This window comes from Pristis pectinata, chromosome 6 (genome assembly GCF_009764475.1).
Source record: "Pristis pectinata isolate sPriPec2 chromosome 6, sPriPec2.1.pri, whole genome shotgun sequence".
Lineage (NCBI taxonomy): Eukaryota > Metazoa > Chordata > Chondrichthyes > Rhinopristiformes > Pristidae > Pristis > Pristis pectinata.
In genome coordinates this window covers 92546411-92564679 of record NC_067410.1, presented here as the reverse complement: position 1 = coordinate 92564679, position 18269 = coordinate 92546411, and the positions used below count along the sequence as shown (strand labels likewise).

Sequence of the window (18269 nt, the reverse complement as noted above, 5' to 3'; positions counted from 1 at the left end):
ACCTCAGCACCATTGATGTAGACAGGTGCATGTACACCGCCCCCCCTCCCTGAAGTCAGTGACCAGCTCTTTTGTTTTGTTGACATTGAGGGAAAGGTTGTTGTCATGACACCATTCCACTAAGCTCTCTATCTCCTTCCTGTACTCCAACTCATCACTGTTTGAGATGTGGCCTACAACGGTGGTATCATCTGCAAACTTGTAGATGGAGTTAGAGCAGAATCTGACCACACAGTCATGTGTGTATAGACTAGCTCCTCTTTCATGCCTCTGTAGTTACATTTATTCAACTGTAACACTATACATCCGATTTTAGCTTCTCCCTCTCAAACTGCAGGGTGAATTCCCTCATATTATGATCACTGCCTTCTAAGGGTTCCTTTACCTTAAGCTCCCTAATCAAATCTGGTTCATTGCACAGCACCAAATCTAGAATTGCCTTTTCCCTAGTGGGCTTGACCACAAGCTGCTCTAAAAAGCCATCTCATAGGCATTCTACAAATTCCTTCTCTTGGGATCCAATGCCAAACTGATTTTCCCAATCTACCTGCATTTTGAAATCCCCCATGACCTCCATAATATTACACTTTTTGCATGCCTTTTCTCTCTCCTGTTGTAATTTGTACCCCATATCCTGGCTACTATTCAGAGGCCTGCATATACTCCCATCAGGGTCTTTTCACCCTTGCAGTTATATGGTAGTTTTGAAAATCAGGTTTTCTGGATCTTTGAATTTCTGTTTAATCTCAAGCACCTAAAAGATTATAAATAATTTCCCTATCTACCTTTGGAGGAATGAAGTGGAAAAACTTCGTGTTCAAGCCAAATATTTTCCACTAAATTTTGCTGAATTGAACCTATTCAAGTAACCAGTGAGAAAATTATCGAGCTTTAATGTGATTTCCCCTCTATAGTCTTCTGTATAATATTTAGCCTTGCACCTGCAATGTGAACTATAGCTAAGGTGAGAAAAGCCTGTTGACACTTCCAAGAATTATGGAAGAAATTTATCAAGAAAATAATAATTCGTTTGGTGCATAGTTCATAACAGATGCTTGGAATTTAGTGCATTAGTTCATTGCCAGAGTTATTTTAGCAAACTTGACAATGTTTTTCATTTTGGATATCATGAAAAGTTTTGAAATTTCGGTAATGTGTAGCATCTCACAATAGAACAAAAGTTAGCCACCTGGGCTTATTGAGTAAACTCAGAATTGATCTGTGACTTCACCCCCATGTCCTTTAAAACCTTTGGATGACAGCATTTAACAGGTGGCCTAGTATAAACACTATGGAGGAGATTTCCAAATCTTTGAGATGGCAGCAATTCCTTTCCTCCCACAGATGCTGCTTGACCTGCTGAGTTACTCCAGCAGATTGTTTGTTCCTCCAGATTTCAGCATCTGCAATCTCGTGTCTCCATTTCCAAATCCCTGCTACCCTTTTCATACAAGTGCCCCCTAATTTAACTCCTGAAAGATTGGTGAATTCAGGGCTTTTGGGCATCATCCAAGCATTAGAGCCAGAGAAGGGAAATAGTTTTTTATTCATCTACCATATAGGCTTCCCCTTTATATTCTGAAATTTTCGATCAAATTACTTGCTCTTCTCAGTTCTAGGGAGTGTATTTGTTTTCTCACTCTTCACAAGTTAATTCTATGGGTATCATTTTTACTCTGCTCCCTCTAAGAACATGTATATCTGTTGTATATAAAACTACTCGCAGTACTCCAGGTGGGGTTGAACCAGACCTCTTTGAATAACTGCAGCAAAGTGTCTTACCATCTGTATTCTAGTTAAATTATGGCCTATCTGCTCTCTCAACAAGGATCCTGTTGTACTTTTGACAGTCTGAATCTGATATGTAGGTCTATGCTGGGTAGTCAGTCTGGTTTTTATTCTTGTAGATTTTCATTGTTGATCTGGTGCAGCTTGTTGGACCATTTCTGAGGCAACCCCATTTGTGTAGGTCTGGAGATACATATTGATCATAATGGGGAAGGAAGACGTATTTCCTTTCCTGAGGATTATTCCTGTTGTCCAGACGAATATTTATCCCTTGATCAACATCACCACTAAGGTGGATTATCTGGTCATTATTGTAATGTTGTTTGTTACAATTTGCTGCACGCAAATTGGAATTCCAGTTTCCATATTACTTTAGGGATAACACTTTGTATATATAAAAAAAATATATTATTGACTGTAAAGCAGAATGGATGTACTGTGGCTATAAGCGATAGTTTATAAAGTGCTGAACATTTTTCTCTAGATATTAAGAACAGCAGTGATTTCACTTTTTTGATTAATTTCTATACCTGCCCATAATACTTTAATCATCCATCTACCTGGATCCTTAAATTCCTTTGTTTATAAGTTGGTATTTCAAGGCTAAGCCAAGTTGACAAAATATATCATTGTGAAGCATAAGTAAGTTTTTTTTTAATCGAGTTGAAATTTTTACTTTAAGAATTTTAAGCCTTGATTGCCATTATTAAGTTTGGCTCTCACAAAAAAAACATAGGCCACAAGATCACACAAGTCAAAGGAGCAGAAGTAGGCCACTTGGCCCATCGAGTCTGCTCCACTACCTCACCATGAGCTAAACTTTTCTGCCATCTAGCCCCAGTTCCTGGCCTTTTCCCCATATCCCTTGATACCTTGACTAATTAGATACCTATCAATCTCCTCCTTAAACACCCCCAATGATCAGGCCTCCACAGCTGTATGTGGCAACGAATTCCATAAATCCACGACCATCTGGCTAAATTTCTCTTCATTTCTGTTCTAAATGGGCATTCTCTAATTCTAAGACTGTGCCCTCTTGTCCTGGACTCGCCCACCAAGGGAAACAACTTAGTCACATCTACTCTGTCCAGTCCTTTCAACATTCGAAATGTTTCTATGAGGTCTCCTCTCATTCTTCTGTACTCCAATGAATACAGTCCAAGAGCCGACAATCGCTCATCGGATTGTCCTTTCATTCCGGGAATCATAATGTTAAATCTTCTCTGAACCCTCTCCAACATTAGTAGATCCTTCCTAAGATAGGGGGCCCAAAACTGCACACAGTATTCCAAATGAGATCTCACCAGTGCCCCATAGAGCCTCATCAACACATCCTTACTTTTATACGTTATTCCTCTCGAAATGAATGCCAACATAGCATTTGCTTTTCTTACTGCCGATCCAACCTGGTGGTTAACCTTTAGGGTATCCTGCATGAGGACCCACAAGTCCCTTTGCACTTCTGTACTTTGAATTTTCTCCCCATCTAGATAATAATCTGCCCATTTATTTCTTCTTCCAAAGTGTGCAACTACACATTTCTCACCATTGAATCTCATCTGCCATTTCTTTGCCCATGCTCCTAAACTGTCTAAGTCTCTCTGCAACCTTTCTGTTTCTTCAATACTCCCTACTCCTCCACTGATCTTGGTGTCATCTGTAAACTTAGCCACAAAACCATTTACTCCATCATCCAAATTGTTAATGTACAAAGTAAAAAGAAGCGGCCCCAACACCGACCCCTGTGAAACACCACTAGTAACCGGTAGCCAACCAGAACAGGATCCTTTTATTCCCACCCTTTGCTTTCTGTCTACCAGCCAATGCTCCACCCATTCTAATATCCTTCCTGTAATTCCATGGCCTCTCATCTTATTAAGCAGCCTCTTGTGTGGCACCTTGTCGAAGGCCTTTTGAAAATCCAAATACACAACATCCACAGCCTCTCCCTTATCCATCCTACTTGAGATTTCCTCAAAACTCCAATAGGTTGGTCAGGCAGGATGTTCCCTTCATGAAACCATGCTGGCTTGGACCTATCTTGTCATGCACCTCCAGGTATTCCATAACCTCGTCCTTGAGGATCAACTCCAATAACTTTCCAACCACCAATGTCAGACTAATGGGTCTGTAATTTCCCTTATGCTGCCTTCCTCCTTTCTTATACAGTGGAACTACATTTCCGACCTTCCAGTCCTCTGGAACCATGCCAGAGTCTATTGATGCCTGGAAAATTATCTCCAATGCCTCCACAATCTCTAAAGCCACCTCCTTCAGAACCCGAGGGTGCACTTCATCCAGTCCGGGAGACTTATCTGTCTTTAGTCCATTTAGCTTCCCGAGCACCTTCTCTCTAGTAATCTTGACAGAACTCAGTTCTATCCCCTGAGACCCCTGACTATCAGGTATATTGCTGATGTCTTCCACAGTGAAGACTGATGCAAAATACTCATTTCTGCCATCTCTTTGTTACCCATTATAATCTCTCCCACACTGTTTTCAATTGGTCCTATATCTACCCATGTCTCTCTTTTGTTCTTCATATATTTTAAAAAACTCTTAGTATCCTTTTATATATTATCTGCCAACTTTTTCATAATTCATCTTTTCTTTCCTAATAACCTTCTTAGTTTCTTTCTGTAAGTTTTTAAAAGTTTCTCAGTCTTCTGTTTTCCCACTAATTTTTGCTTCCTTGTATGCCCTCCCTTTTGCTTTTATTTTAGCCTTAACCTCTCGTTAGCCACATTTGTGCCATTTTTCCATTCATAACTTTCTTCTTTCTTGGAATATATCTATCCTGCACTTTCCTTATTTCTTGTAGCAATTTCATCCATTTCTGCTCTGCCGTCCCTCCAACTAGCTTACTTTTCCAATCAGTTTGGGCCAGTTCCCCTCTCATGCCACTGTAATTTCCTTTGTTCCTTTGAAATATTGACACACCTGATATCAGCTTCTCCTTTTCAAATTTGAAACTGAACTCAATCGTATTATGATCACTACTTCCTAAGGGTTCCTTTACCTTTAGTTTCCTAATCACCTCAGGTTCATTACACTGCACCCAGTCCAAAACAGCCGATCCCCTGGTGGGCTCATCAACAAGCTGCTCCAAAAAGCCATCCCGTAGACATTCCACAAACTCTCTCTCCTGAGATCCAATACCTACCTGGCTTTCCCAATCCATCTTCATGTTAAAATCCCCCATAATTATCTTGACGTTGTCTCTCTGGCACGCTTTTTCTATTTCCAACTGTAACTTGTAGTCCACATCCTGGCTGCTGTTAGGGGGCCTATATATAACTGCTATTATTGTTCTTTTACCCTTGCCATTTCTTAACTCAACCCATAAGGATTCTACCTCTTCTGACCCTATGTCCCTTCTTTCTATTGATTTAATATCATTGCTAACCATCAGGGCCATACTACCCCCTCTACCTACCCATCTATCTTTCCTATACACTGTGTACCCTTGAACATTCAGCTCCCAAGATGTGTCAATGGGTAATTGTTTGTTCGTCAGTTGTTTTTCAATGTTATCCCTGGGATCTCCTGACTTTCCTTGGACCAAAGGATATTTCTGAATCCTGGGAAGATGATAATTTGTCAAAAACTACCATTCATTAAACATTGTATGGCTAACTGGAATAAATATCTTGTTTTGACTAGGTAGTAAGCACTTTCAAGAGCTGAAGACTATTAGTAAGGTTTTCTTCTAATAAGTAATGTTTATAAGAACCTATAATGTATTTTAAACTTTTAAAAGGTACTGACCATGATTTGAGTGTCAAAATGTAAGTCATCAAAAATCTCAAATAGCTGAAATGTGTTTTTAGTTATTTTAGTGGTTATTCAGTTATGAAAACCAAAAAAATTATGCAAGTTCATGCATATTGATGGACTGCTGTGTGGTTATAAATGTGGTTTATTTAATCTGTAGGAGGTTGTTTGGTTAGCATATGAATTATGAAGCAGTGAAGGTGTTTGTTCTTGTGGGCAGTAGAAGTATGAGAGAGACAGAGTTTGCCTGAAATATCAATGAATGAAGCCCATAATTATTAAGTTAAGCCATAGAGAAAATATGCGTGTTTTCCAGTATGATTTAGCTAAATATGAAATAATTTAGCCTGGACTAATTTCTTGTGAAGTTTATGCTTGTTGCTTTCTGGGTCATGAAATGGCATTTCAAAAAAACAGCCATACCATCTTTATTAAGCTGTAGCAAATATCTTAGAATGTGTTCCAATTGCTCGGCTATTATTTGTTAACTGTACATTTAGACTTCTCCAGGCATTGTACAGAATGCCAGTCTGACATATTCAGAAGAGGTATCGTGGTGTGGTACAGAATGAGGAATATTAGTGTACTTGAAGCTTAGTGGCTTAAATTGGGTGACTATTATTGTATGCAACAGGAAGTGTTCTTTACAGCAGGTGATACACAAGGAAATGTAATTTGAAGCAAAAAAGTATTTGGTTCTGAAGTAATCCTTTATGGATATTCATGAATGTTTGCTTGTGGAATTAATAATGTAGATTGTTCAAAGATATTCCTGTGACGCTCAAAACAAAGAATAAATCCTTCTGTTATTTTCAAATTTATTTAACTTCACTTTTGAAGGTTCTGTTTAAAGTCATAGAATCTGTATTATCAAAGTTTGCACAACATTGTCCCCATTTTCGTCATTATGGCGACCCTCACAGTATTGGTGTTTAAGCATCATTGGGTTGGCTGTAGTATTTCTGTCCTGTTGATCAATTTTCATTGGGAAATGTGGTCAAATAATTTCTTATAAGCATCAGTGTTCCATTCAAACAATGGTACAGTTAAATTCAATATGAATATTGGTTGCTTTAACTTCTCATTCTGAATATTATGCTTGCTAACGTCACCAGTGATTTGTTTACTGTCTTAAGCATTCTTGTTTTGTTTTCTTGAGCATTATCTATTTTTAATCACTTCAATATTTAATAGAAATGCTCCTCAGTAAAATTTGATTTTACTTGATTTGCAAAATGACAAGATAATTTTAGCATGAATATATATGTCCCATTGCCTCCCCCCCCAAAAAAAAACTCACTGAGGAAATATATGGTGCATTTTGCTCTGGTTCAGAAAGAAGAAAGCATTTCAGAGGCATCTGTGCAGATCACATCACCAGAGATAGAGGAGATGGGCTAATGGAATGGAGTCCTTGCAGGAGGCAGGGTGGGTGTATGTAGGGTTATAATGAATGTTTGTGGCTTTCCTATCTTCTAAGATGAGAATGGAGAGACCCAGAAAAGGAAGGGAAGAATCAGGGATGCTCCATATAAAGGTGAGAGCAGGGTGGAAATTGGTAGCAAAACAACTTTGAGTTCTTCTTAAGTCAGGAGCACCTGCCTTCAGTCACAAGAACAATCCTGAGGTCCCTGTTTCCTGCCATTTTGATTCTCCATCCTGCTCCCACTGTGACTTATCTGTCTTTGGCCTCCTGCATTATTACAAGGCCCAATGCAAGCTTGAGGAACAACATGTTGTAGCCTTCCAGACTGCATATCAAATTCCTCAAATTTGGGTAACTCGTGCTCTCTATGTGTATCAGAGCTGCCATTTCTGCTGTAAGTCATCCATCTGTGACGTTGGTTCAGTTTTTCCCTTTCTGATACTACAGATGGATTTGCTAGGCATGTCCCACTCACCTACTATTAGCAACAGGTAACACAAACATTATCATACACTTCTCATAAGAGGAGGATCTTTGAGATCAAGAAATCTGCATGTAAAAAAAAATAGAAGGAAGACACAAGTCTGTATTCCTTGTTCTGTTTGCTTCTTGCGCCTACTTAGAATTTGTTTTAGATTGGGTGAATACTAATGTAAGTCACTGATAATTTCTTTGTGAACTCAAAAATGACTGCTTGTTGATGCATCTTTTGCAGGATAATGTAACTATTCCATTTTGGGGAATTGTGTTTAAGTAAACATTTGTATGGTTATGGTCCGAAGACAGAAGAAAGTTAAGAATAATATTTGCCTTAGTAATAACCTTAAGTGAAAGTTAATTATTTCCAGCAAATAGTATGGGTAAATCTATTGTATTTAGGACTGACCATATGGCCACTTAATTCAGATTTTTATATAATTTGTTTTAAATCAAACATGATCATTTGTCTTTATAATAGTAGACTGTACTACATATTAAACTTTCCTAGAATTTACTCGTATCTTTACACTTATACACCCTGTGCCTGCTGTGCTACCACTTGCGCATCAGCTGGAGTAACAGATGCATTCATGAGCTTATTCTTTATGTTACTCCCTTTAAGATAAATGAGGATACGCAGCTGCGCTCTTCAGTTTGCCAGCTTTATAACCAGCAGGTCTGCAAAAATAAAGGGGAAAAAAGAACAAGTGTTTAAGTGTTTCTTTCATTTTCTTGAGAAGCCCCACAGTGCTTTAAAACCAATTAATAATTTTTGAACTGTTGTTTAGCAGACAAAAATGGCAATCCATTTCTAAACAAAATCTTGCAAGCTGCACATGAGTGAAATAGCCCATTTATTTTTGTTAGTGTTGCTTTCTAGTGGAATGTCACCTCTACTACTGGAAGAGCTTCCTGACCTTTAAATTGTATCATGGGGATTGTTCTTAATATTCTCCTGAAAAAGCAGAAGGGAACCTAGTTTAAAATTTTATCCAAAATAAAATGACATTAAGAATCCTGCACTTCCCAGTCACTGCACTGGAGATATGTACCTTGATTGATGATTCTCAGTCTTTATGAATGGAAGCCCCACTTGTTCATACTTTACAAAATATGTGTATCCTCACAGGCTGCTGCTTTTAAAGAGTTAGGGCTTTTAAAGAGATAGCATCCCTTCAGCCAAGGCAGCTGGTATGCCAAGTATATTTTTGGTTTTCCTATTTTTGTGAACTAAGTTACCTCAATACTGTTAAAACCTCTCTGACCCCCTTGTCATCTTTCACTTACACAAGATGCCAAGCCCCTTCTTGTGGGCTTTGTGCATCCCAATTAGGAAACATTGGTCGACTTACTTTAGAGTTTGCATCCATTAACATCTCAAAAATGTCCATGTCTTGCAGCCAAAGGTCAGTCTACCCCTGACCATTGGCTTAATTCACAATCTATAATTCATTGGTGGTGAATGAGGCTATAATGTGCCACGTTGGCATGTAGTGTGATCAAAGGTCACTACTCATTCAAGGGAACAAACTTTTATGTGGGAGAAAATGAAATATTTAAATAAAGCAGAAAATACTAGAAACACTCAGCAGGTAAGGCAGTATCTCTTGAAAGAGAAAAGGAGTATTGTTTCAGGTGAATGACTTTTCAACAGAACTTTACATCCAGGATTCTGAGAGTCCAGTGTTGGACTGAATTTGAGAAATCATTGGCGAAGGGCAACAAGTAAGAAAGAATCCTGAGCTCATCAGCAGTTTCACAGGTTTCCTTATAATATTTGGCCTGTTACATTAATACAATGTTAACCCACAGAGCAATGCCTTATTTTTGTTTTATTCCACTCTTAGTCCTTTAGTCAGAACACTACTTATGCTTTTTGTTTAAAAAAAACAGAATAATATGAGAAAAGTTCTACCCACTAGCTATACAATGATTTACTAGGAACTAGGCATGAATCCCTGCCCTCCACTGGAAACCCTGCAGCAACGATTTGCTCACAGTTCAGTATGGAGAGGTTGTCTCTAAGGCCTGTTAGACAGGCTGGATTGAATGGTGCATCTGCTCAGTGCTAAGATATAGAGCTCAGCTGCCCTCTGACCTGAACGATGAGTGCAAGCCACTGTTGGCGAATGGCAGCAGCCATTCCATGTGTTGACAGGGTGCTCAAGCCTCCAGTCTCTCTCTTCACCCGCCGTGCTCACAGCTGCAACAAACAGGTTTCAATCTGAATCTCCAGTGCTTCCTGTGTGGAGTTTGCATGTTCTTCCTGTAGCTGCATGCATTTCGCTGGTGTTCTGGGTTCCTCCCACATCTGAAAGATTGATTGGTAGGTTAATTGGCTATTGTAAATTACCCCTAGTATATGTGGGTGGGTAGAGTAGAATTAAATGCTATGATGCTGGAGGAACAGCAGGCCAGGCAGCATCCATGGAGAAAAGCAGCTGGTCAATGTTTTGGGTCAGGACCCTTCTTCAGGACTGAGGTTAGAAAAAGGGGAAGCCTGATATATAGGAGGGAAAAGCAGAGCTGTGATCGGTGGACAAAAGAGGGGTGGTAGGGTGGGCACAAGGTGGTGATAGGTAGATGCAGTTAAGAGATTGTGATAGGTATGGGGGAGGAGGAGAGAGCAGATCCACCGGGGGATGGGTCAAAGGTAAGGAGGAAAAAAAAGGAGAGTAGGAAAAAGAGAGGCTAGGAAAGAGAAGAAGAGGCATGGTTGGGGGTGGGGGTGGAGAGGGGGCTGGTTGAGGGGATTACTTAAAGTGGGAGAATTCAATGTTCATGCCATTAGGCTGCAAGGTTCCAAGACGGATAATGAGGTCCTATTCCTCCAGTTTGCGCTTGGAATTCTCCCGGCAGTGGAGGAGGCCAAGGACTGACTTATCTGTGATGGAGCGGGAGGGGGAGATGCAGATCGTGGTTACAGATGGAGCGCAGGTGTTCTGCGAAACAGTCACCTAGTCTATGTTTGGTCTCACCAATTTAGAGGAGGCCACACTTGGAGCAAATATTCTTTCTTGACTTTAATCAATATTTTAGTCCTCCTTTAAATCCCAAAATATTCCCAATCCTCAGGCCTTCTACAATATCGAGCAACTTTTTAAGCCTTTTCCTTTAATTTAATACCAACATTAATTTCTCATGTCAGGTGCAGGAGAAATAGTTTTCAGAATATAGGACACTATAGCAGCACTGGGAAAAAGGGTGTTTTTTTGGGTACTGGCCACATTTGGATCAAGCTGGGACCAGTTTCTTAGCAAATTGAATAAGTAGGGCTATGATAAGGCTTTAAACCATATGGAGTGGGGAAGGGTTCTGCTGAGGAGAAATTTGTATTTGATACAATTTTCATTTTTTTTAAGGTGATTTTAAAAAAAAATATTGTAGAATGTTGCCTGGCAAGCTGTAAAATAAACAGAAGTTTTAAAGTCTGTCCTGAAGCAACTAGGCAACCGAATAACTCTTCATGATTGTTCTCTTTGTGAATTGCCAAGAATGGCAATGCTTGTATTATCTAGGGCACCTTGCCATGTGATGAAATCATTGATTCTGGGGTCTCCTCAACTGTGAAGACCAATCCATAGCTTTGGGTTAATGAGGGTGCTTTATATGAAGTACATTTTAAGTCTAAATAAATGTACTGCTGTCTTCAGAGCAGCAAAAATGTAATGTTTGTTATTTCACATAGTATTGAATTTGTTATCAGTTATTCATGGTGCTCTAGCTACTCTCCAACATCTTGCTCATATTTTAGTTACCCATTAGTAAAATGTCTTGCATAATCAGAACAAACATGTAATACCTAGGATAACAAATCTGAGTGATTAGAATTTATACTCCTGTCTTATTTTTTTCATTCTGCATCCTTTGCAGTTATTTGAACCATAACATAGCAACAGTGCACAACATAGTAAAATAAAATGCTTTAAATGCTCTCTGAACTTAATTATATGCATCATAATCATTGAAATTTCCTACTTAATTTTGTATTTATCAGTTTGTTGTAAACTACTTGGTCCTGCACATATAGCATGTAGACCAGCATTTTATCATTACATCCAAATGAAGATTATAGGAAGTTGCTGGTTAATCGTAAAGGGTTACTAAGGGAATGATTGTGATATTTCTCATTCCACAGAGCAATACTGAATTTGTTTTGAAATAGAGTTTATTTTAAAGTAATCTTGAACTTTTATTACATTTTGCTGTTTACTAAAGCATCTAGAAATTTTTAATCTTTTTAACTGTTTCATTATCAATAGTTTCAAAATACCAGTGTACATTTTCTTCTTTCTTAATTTATTCTGAAGTTTATAACTTCCTTTTGGCAAAAATGGCTTTCTACGATCAAGCTGTTAAACTAGTCTGTAAAAGTAACATCTGTGAACTGTCAGTACTTGAAATTGGAATATAAAAAAAATATATATGGCTGTAATGTCCCAAAGTTATTTTACAACATAATTTAGCAACTAAATTTGCTTGTCGCGGCCATCTCGAAACAACAACGTGATATGGACCAGATAATGTTTTAATGTAGTTGATTGAATGGTAAACATTGGCCCCTTACACAATCTGCTGGTTTCCACATGAAGAAGTAGCAAGTAGTTTAGAGGTTTAAACCTATATTTAAACATATATTTAAGTATATTTATGATGGTAATTAAATGCTTGAATGAAGGGAGACTGCACTGTTGAAATCCTATTGGTGAAAATGATAATTCAAAAGAAAGTGCACCGGAAATCAAGGTGGATTTTGAGATGAATGGCAGAAACACTGATAAAGCGAACTGCTCATATGTTGGTATTGAGGTGCTTTTCTTTTCCTTGTATGTATCCCTGTGAGTACGGAGTATTTATTCCACCACACTCCTGATGTGAACTTTGAACCCTGATGGGACAGAAAATGAACCATATGTCGGTTGATTCCATTTATTACTTCCCTTAATTCCATTTTCAAACCATCGTGCTTCTCCTTTAACACACTTGTTTATACCTACATTAGCTTTTAGCTGTCTGTCCTAATATTTCCTTGTGCAGCTTGTTATCAAATCTTATTTAATAGTGCTCCTGTCAAGCACCTTTGATTGTTTTACTACTTTAAATGTGTTTATATTGTTGAACTTTAAGAATTTCAAGTACTGTGCATTTATGCAAATTAATACAGAGCTTATTAATTATTTGCAAATGATAAATATTTCATCAATATCATGTCAAAGGAGGATTTTAAAAAATGAGGTCATTTTATATTGCTGTTTCTTGATGCTTGTCCCATCGACTGACCGTAATCTTGTTGGTTATTGAAAAGAAATGGAGGTGGTTTTCATAAGTGGAATCTGATATTCATTTTCCCAAGCTGACTTTGGAAGAGGAAATGTGAATTACACTGTTGCTGAGATGAACATTTCCTGAAGCTGTGAGACAGACTTCCTATGACAGCTGTTCTACGTTTAAAAATAAAACGTAGATGAAGTGCAGATGGCACATATGTTTTCCTTGCCATTTATGTACACTTAGTTGATTGAATTGCATAATTATCTTTTAACCTTGTCTAATTACATTCACTAGTTTTCCCTGAGTTTTCCTGGGTTTTAGTACTGACCAAAATGACTCCTTTGTTTTTAGGTGCCTTTATAATTTTCTTGTGCAGTTGATAGAAAATAAGGTCCATCTGGTTGCATGTTCCTACTCATAGTTTTCTTCCCCCCTCCCCCCCCCCCCCCCCCCCCCCCCCCCCCCCCCCCCGTAAGAAATTTTACACTCAATTCAAAGGTCCTTCAGACTATTAAGAAGCATTTCCATATAACAGGATTGGAGAGCTAAAACATTTACTTTCCAAATTACTGGATGATATCTTTAAAATGAAAATCCAGTGGATTGTTTTATACATTGCACCATTCCTTCAGAAATCTCTCTATTAAATAATAAGCTTGGGTTCAGGCAGATGATCGGAGGAGGGTGTATGAGCAGATGGGGCTATATTTGGGTCAGGGACGGACTCTTGTGCAAGTGATGGGCAGGGATAATTTCATGCATTGCTTGGAGAATATTGACCTGTGCTCTAATAACTTGGGGAGGGGTAAGTTCTCAGGCAAAAAAAAAAGCATTGAAAGCTTGGCATGGAAAAATAGTTCTGAATCCATTTTGTTTTGGATGCATCTCCAATCTTACATTATCATTTTTTTCCCTTCCAGAATGTCATTCACGGTTTTCTAATAGCAATCTGTTCAGTGTTAGTCAATTTTACTTGGGCAGTAATGGAGACCAACAAGCATGTTATATTGGTGTTATCTTTTTATTTTGGTGTGAGAACTTGTTTATTAAAATAAACCACTGAACTAATTTTGGAAGCAATATGACTTATTTCACAGCAGTAGGCTGCTCAACTGAACAATTGTAATCAAATTTTTTTCAATAATGTCTTAATTGGTACGTAATAAGTGTTGCGGTAAATATTTGTTTGCGCAGGTGTATGGATACAAGATTCTAACCCCCTGTTGGGAAATGCATAATATTTGCATACTTTAAACTCTCAGTAGTTAGATTCTGATAATAGTGTATGTATGCACTGAATATAGTGTGTGCTTGTTACCTGTCAGTGGCCATATTTACGACAGTATCTGCATTTCAAAAATCATTTGTAGTCTGTAAAGCACTATTGTACATCCAGAGGGTTATGAAAGAGATTGTACAAATGCAAAGCGTTTTTATTTTTTTGTTCCTCATGTTTTATTCATTTCTTTCTGCTTTCTTTCTTGATTTAAGCATGCTGACTTATGTTTGTCGAATATGTTTATTTTCTGAACTCTGCTATATTTTCAAAGTTTATTACAAAACTGGAAAATTTCTGGAGAATTATAATCCCATTTTACAGCTGCTTCCAGTCCCACAGCTGTGAATTTTTTTTAAATGAAAAGGGTTCAACCTCCTTTGGATTCCCTAGATTAGGCAACAACCTGCTTCAGAAATTCCGTTTCAGCAGCAGTGTTACAAAAACAGATCAATGGATCTTTGAACATTAAAGAAATTATAGGTATTGGGGATAGAGTTGGAAAATGTTGCTGACATAGAAGATCAGCCATGGTAAAGAGTGGCAGAGCAGGCTTGAAGGTGAAGATGGCCCGCTCATATTTTCTTTTCTAGAACACCCATAGATGGGGGCTCTTCAGAATAATGCGTTCATAGAAATATGGTCATCTTGTTTGTGACTGAATCACATGAGTTTCACAAGGGTTGTTATTTGCAGCTGGAATTACATGGTTGACGTTTTAGTTTGGCATAGTTCAACTTAGAAGCATCTCAGTCAACGTAACCTAATTTTGAGACAGAGCTGAAAAATGCTATGTCTGAATTTCAAGGCAATGCGTTTATGCATATTTTCAAAGAAGAATATTTATTTACTATAAATTTCTGTATTGAATTGAAATATAAAAAAAAAGTAAAGTGGTACTAGAGTACCAAAATCATGAGTGTTCTCATTGCTTTAAAACCAAATGTGCTGCATCTAGAAATGTAATTGTGAAGATGGGGGATATGGGAATAGGTTTCTGGTGAGGAGAAATTTAGAAAATTAAACCAAGAAAACAAAGCTGAAAAGACCAGCAGAGATGACTGGAGCAAACCACAGAGCAAGATAGCAAAATAAGAATGACATTTTATAAATAAAAAACATGTAATGAATGGGGAAAATATTGCATATGGCAGACCATGCATTTGCAGAAGGGAGACATTAGAGTTAATGGGGATGAAAAAGGTATATTTTTTGGATAGAGTAAGAAATAATTGTGTTGGAGCTGGAATAAAAGGGATTAGGATCATAGCTCGAATGATTTGCAGGGAGCATTGTCATGGGTTAGGAGGTGGGGAAGGGAAGTGGGGTTTCTTTGGGAAGAGCTTACCACATAGTAAGATACTGAATTGGTTGACTTGTATGGTTTTTCCAAATGTTGGGGATGTTGCAAAGGATATTTCCTGAGAATGTGCTTTAAAAAATGTTTTCGGCATAACCTAAGATCATTTATAATTTATAACTGTTACCTATATAAAATGTTTGGATTATATTCCTCTAACTGCTTTTCTCCAGTCTGGTACCCACTGATTAGTCTTCAATTCTTGTCTGTGTTAATAGTAACTTCTGTTCTTAATTTTCCACATTTATAGATCTATCCAAGAACAGATTAGTGGAGATTCCAGCTGAAGTTTGTTACTTTGTGTCATTGGAGAGCCTTAACCTCTATCAAAACTGTATACGAAGTATTCCGGAAGCCATTTTAAATCTACAGTCATTAACCTTTTTAAACATCAGGTATGCTTTGTTGAAATGCAAAACATCTGAGTTATCCAGCAGTCATATCATTTTTAAAATATGTTATGGGCAAAAGACTGCTGAACAAATTTCTATATATACCAATGATGAGATGCAATAAACCTCATTCTCTTGAATGAGGTTTCATATAAAGACTTGTAGGGAAGGTTACTATCCCCTCCATGCTTCCATTGTGAAAGAGACCCAAATCCATGTGGTGTATTTATAAAATAATTAAGATCTTACCATGCATGACAGAATCTATAGAAAGTAAAAATGCAAAAATTTGGCCAGACGTCAAATGAGTGCTGCAGATGTGATTTTTTTTAAAAACTAGAACATAGAAAAGTACAGCATGGGAACAGGCCCTTCATTATAGTCAGGGTGGTTGAAACTATTAAAGAGAACTGGATATGCATCTATATTTCTCTCAAGCTTATCTTGAAATTTGCCCTTTGTTTATGTTGAAGAAGTTGAGAAAGGTCATACCAGTATTCATAACCATTCCAAAGGACTACATGCAACCTGAAGATGAAATCTGTCATGATCCCTTGAGACCAATAAGAATCCATAATTTGGAAGATCACCCCTTTCATTTTCTAATCAATACTGTTGGGAATTAACACTTTAAATGTATGAAATTATAATGCTGTGCTTAAAGATACCACTGCCATTTAAAATGAGGAATTGGTTTATTATTGTCACATGTACCAAGGTACGGTGAAAAACTTTGATTTGCATGCCATCCATACAGATCATTTCATCACATCCGTGCATTTGGGTAGTACAATGGGAAAGTAATTACAGAATGCAGAATAAAGTATTAGAGTTACAGAGAGAGTGCAATACAGGCAAACAATAAGGTGCAAGACCATAACAAGGTAGATTGTCAGGTCAAGAGTCTATCTTACAAGAGTTCCATTCAATAGTCTTATTACAGTGGAATAAAAGCTGTTACAGCCTGGTGGTATGTGCTTTTAGGCTTTTGTATCGACTGCCCAGTGGAAAGGGGAAGAAGAGAATGTCTGGGGTGGGTGGGGTCTTTGATTATGTTGGCTACTTTACCAAGGCGGCGAGAAGTATAGACAGAGTCCATGGAGGGGAGGCTGGTTTCCACGTTGTGCTGAGCTGTGTCAAGAACTCTCTGCAGTTTCTTACAGTGTCGGGCAGAGCAGTTGCCATGCTAAGCTGTGATGCATCAGGATAGGATGCTTCCTATGGTCCATTTATAAAAATTGGTGAGGGTCGAAAGAGACATGCCAAATTTCTGAGGAAGTAGAGGCGCTGGTAGGCTTTCTTGGCCATGGCATCTATGTGGTTGGACCAGGAAAGGCTATAAGGCTGTTGGTGATATTCACTCCAAGGAACTTGAAGCTCTCATCCTTCTCGATCTCAGCACCACTGCTGTAAACAGAAGTGTGTGCACTGCACCCCCCCCCCCCACCCTTCCTGAAGTCAATGACCAGCTCTTTTGTTTTGCTGACCTTGAGGGAAAAGTTCTTGTCACGTTCTTCCTGTTCTCCAACTCATCATTACTTGAGATTCGGCCCACTACAGTGCTATCATCTGCAAATTTGAAGATGGAGTTGAAGCAGAATCTGGCCACGCAGTCATGAGCATATAGGGAGTAAAGTAGGAGGCTGAGAACGCAACCTCGTGGGGCATCAGTGTTGAGGATAATCATGGCGGAGGTGTTGCTGCCTATCCTTACTGGGTGTTGGTCAGGAATTCAAGGATCCAGTTGTAAAGGGAGGTTTTGAGTCCCAGGTCTAGGAATTTGGAAATGAGTTTGATTATTATGAGTTTAATGAGATGATTTATCTGTTTAAATTTAGAGAACAGTAGATTTGAGGTTAATTCTAATCTTAGTTTTTAATTATTTGATAGGAGAATTTGGGGATTAATTTATATATTATTGTGAACTTTAAATTTGTTTTCCACAAGGGCTTAACTTCCACATCACAACTTTCAAAATGTTGATAAGGACCTTACAGAATTATATAACTGACCTTTTAGAAACAATGCAGGATGCTCAACAATGTGGACACATTTGCACATCAAATACAGTATTTGTTTTCATATGGAGCCACCAGTGGAAGTACGCAATACAGTTCCTATGGTTCTCGGACAAAGTTGAGAGGAGGAATACTTGATTGGCATCCTGGCTTTCCAGTCCTCAGGTTTCGCTTGATGGCTGTCCTGTTTCTTTACCAATTTGATTCAAAGTATACTAACATACTGCTCTGTTGTTTTATAAATTGTCAAACTCATGACGGTTCTGACCAATTATTCAAGTGATCAGCAAAATCACCAGATCTGTCTGTGCTGTCACAAGATCTGTTTATAGATTAACCAGTGACAGTGAACCCCAAAAAACATCTAATGTACCCCAAAAAATGTAATAGCTGTTCTCTAGCCTAATCTTTTACTTTCAACTTTTTAAAAAAAGATTATAGCTTTGGTTGCGAACTTAGTTAAATAATGTCATTAATGGCAGAT

General features: G+C 38.1%; 1 protein-coding gene across 7 annotated transcripts in view; it reads left to right on the top strand.

Moving 5' to 3' along the window:
• The window catches only part of LOC127571282 (DISP complex protein LRCH3-like), a 105662-nt gene that overhangs the window by 9313 nt on the left and 78080 nt on the right, over positions 1-18269 (top strand). For all 7 annotated transcript variants that reach the window (XM_052017542.1, XM_052017539.1, XM_052017543.1 and 4 more), the window contains exon 2: positions 15626-15770. In XM_052017542.1, coding sequence (XP_051873502.1) covers positions 15626-15770 — 145 coding nt within the window. The remainder of the gene's footprint in view (positions 1-15625; positions 15771-18269) is intronic.